Raw genomic sequence first — 801 nt, 5'->3', positions numbered from 1 at the left:
AGTGCGGCGGTGGTGGTGGGAGCCTCTCCTGCCTCCTCAGCAGCACTAAGGATGTCCGACTGCAGCTTAGGTCTGCTCCCCGCTGACAGTGGACATCCCCCTGAGGGCTGCTGGGCTGCCAGAGGGATGTCTGATTGCCATCTTAGGCCCAATCCCCCGGGGAGCAGGCCTAAGTCAGCAAGTGGTCATCCCCCGAGGGTCCCAGACTGTGAGAGGGCACAGGCCAGGCTGAGGGACACCCCCACTCCCCCCGAGTGCACAAATTTTTGTGCACCAGGCCTCTAGTCAGAAAATAAAAACCACCCCATGACAACCAACCCTTAATAACAAAACACCCTGGGAATTGAAAGTGGAGGAGGAACATACCTGCTGCTTCATGTTTTTGAGGCAACCTTCCAATTCTAGCGTCTAGAATGGTGCCTTGAACATATTGGCATTCAATATAAACTTGTTAAATGAATGAATCTGACTTCAAGAACTTTTATTAAGAATACAGTCACTGCCAAAACCGGTTTGGCTCAGTGGATAGAGCGTCGGCCTGCGGACTGAAGGGTCCCAGGTTCGATTCCGGTCAAGGGCATGTACCTGGGTTGCGGGCACATCCCCAGTAGGAGATGTGCAGGAGGCAGCTGGTCGATGTTTCTCTCTCATCGATGTTTCTGACTCTCTATCTCTCTCCCTTCCTCTCTGTAAAAAAATCAATAAAATATATTTAAAAAAAAAAATACAGTCACTGTACTGGACATTTCAGAAATAAAGGATGTATAAAGGCTGATTCCTGACCTTCAAAAGTGAACAGTC

General features: G+C 49.6%; 1 protein-coding gene across 1 annotated transcript in view; it reads right to left on the bottom strand.

The window, feature by feature from the left end:
• Positions 1 to 378, bottom strand: part of SUMO1 (small ubiquitin-like modifier 1) — a 20,828-nt gene extending 20,450 nt beyond the window's left edge. The window contains exon 1 of the mRNA XM_015559092.1: positions 367 to 378. Within this exon, the coding sequence (XP_015414578.1) occupies positions 367 to 378 (12 nt within the window). The remainder of the gene's footprint in view (positions 1 to 366) is intronic.
• Between the last annotated feature and the right edge of the window lie 423 nt (positions 379 to 801).

The sequence above is a fragment of the Myotis davidii genome, unplaced genomic scaffold (genome assembly GCF_000327345.1).
Source record: "Myotis davidii unplaced genomic scaffold, ASM32734v1 scaffold914, whole genome shotgun sequence".
NCBI lineage: Eukaryota > Metazoa > Chordata > Mammalia > Chiroptera > Vespertilionidae > Myotis > Myotis davidii.
This window is presented reverse-complemented; position numbering and strand designations above follow the sequence as displayed.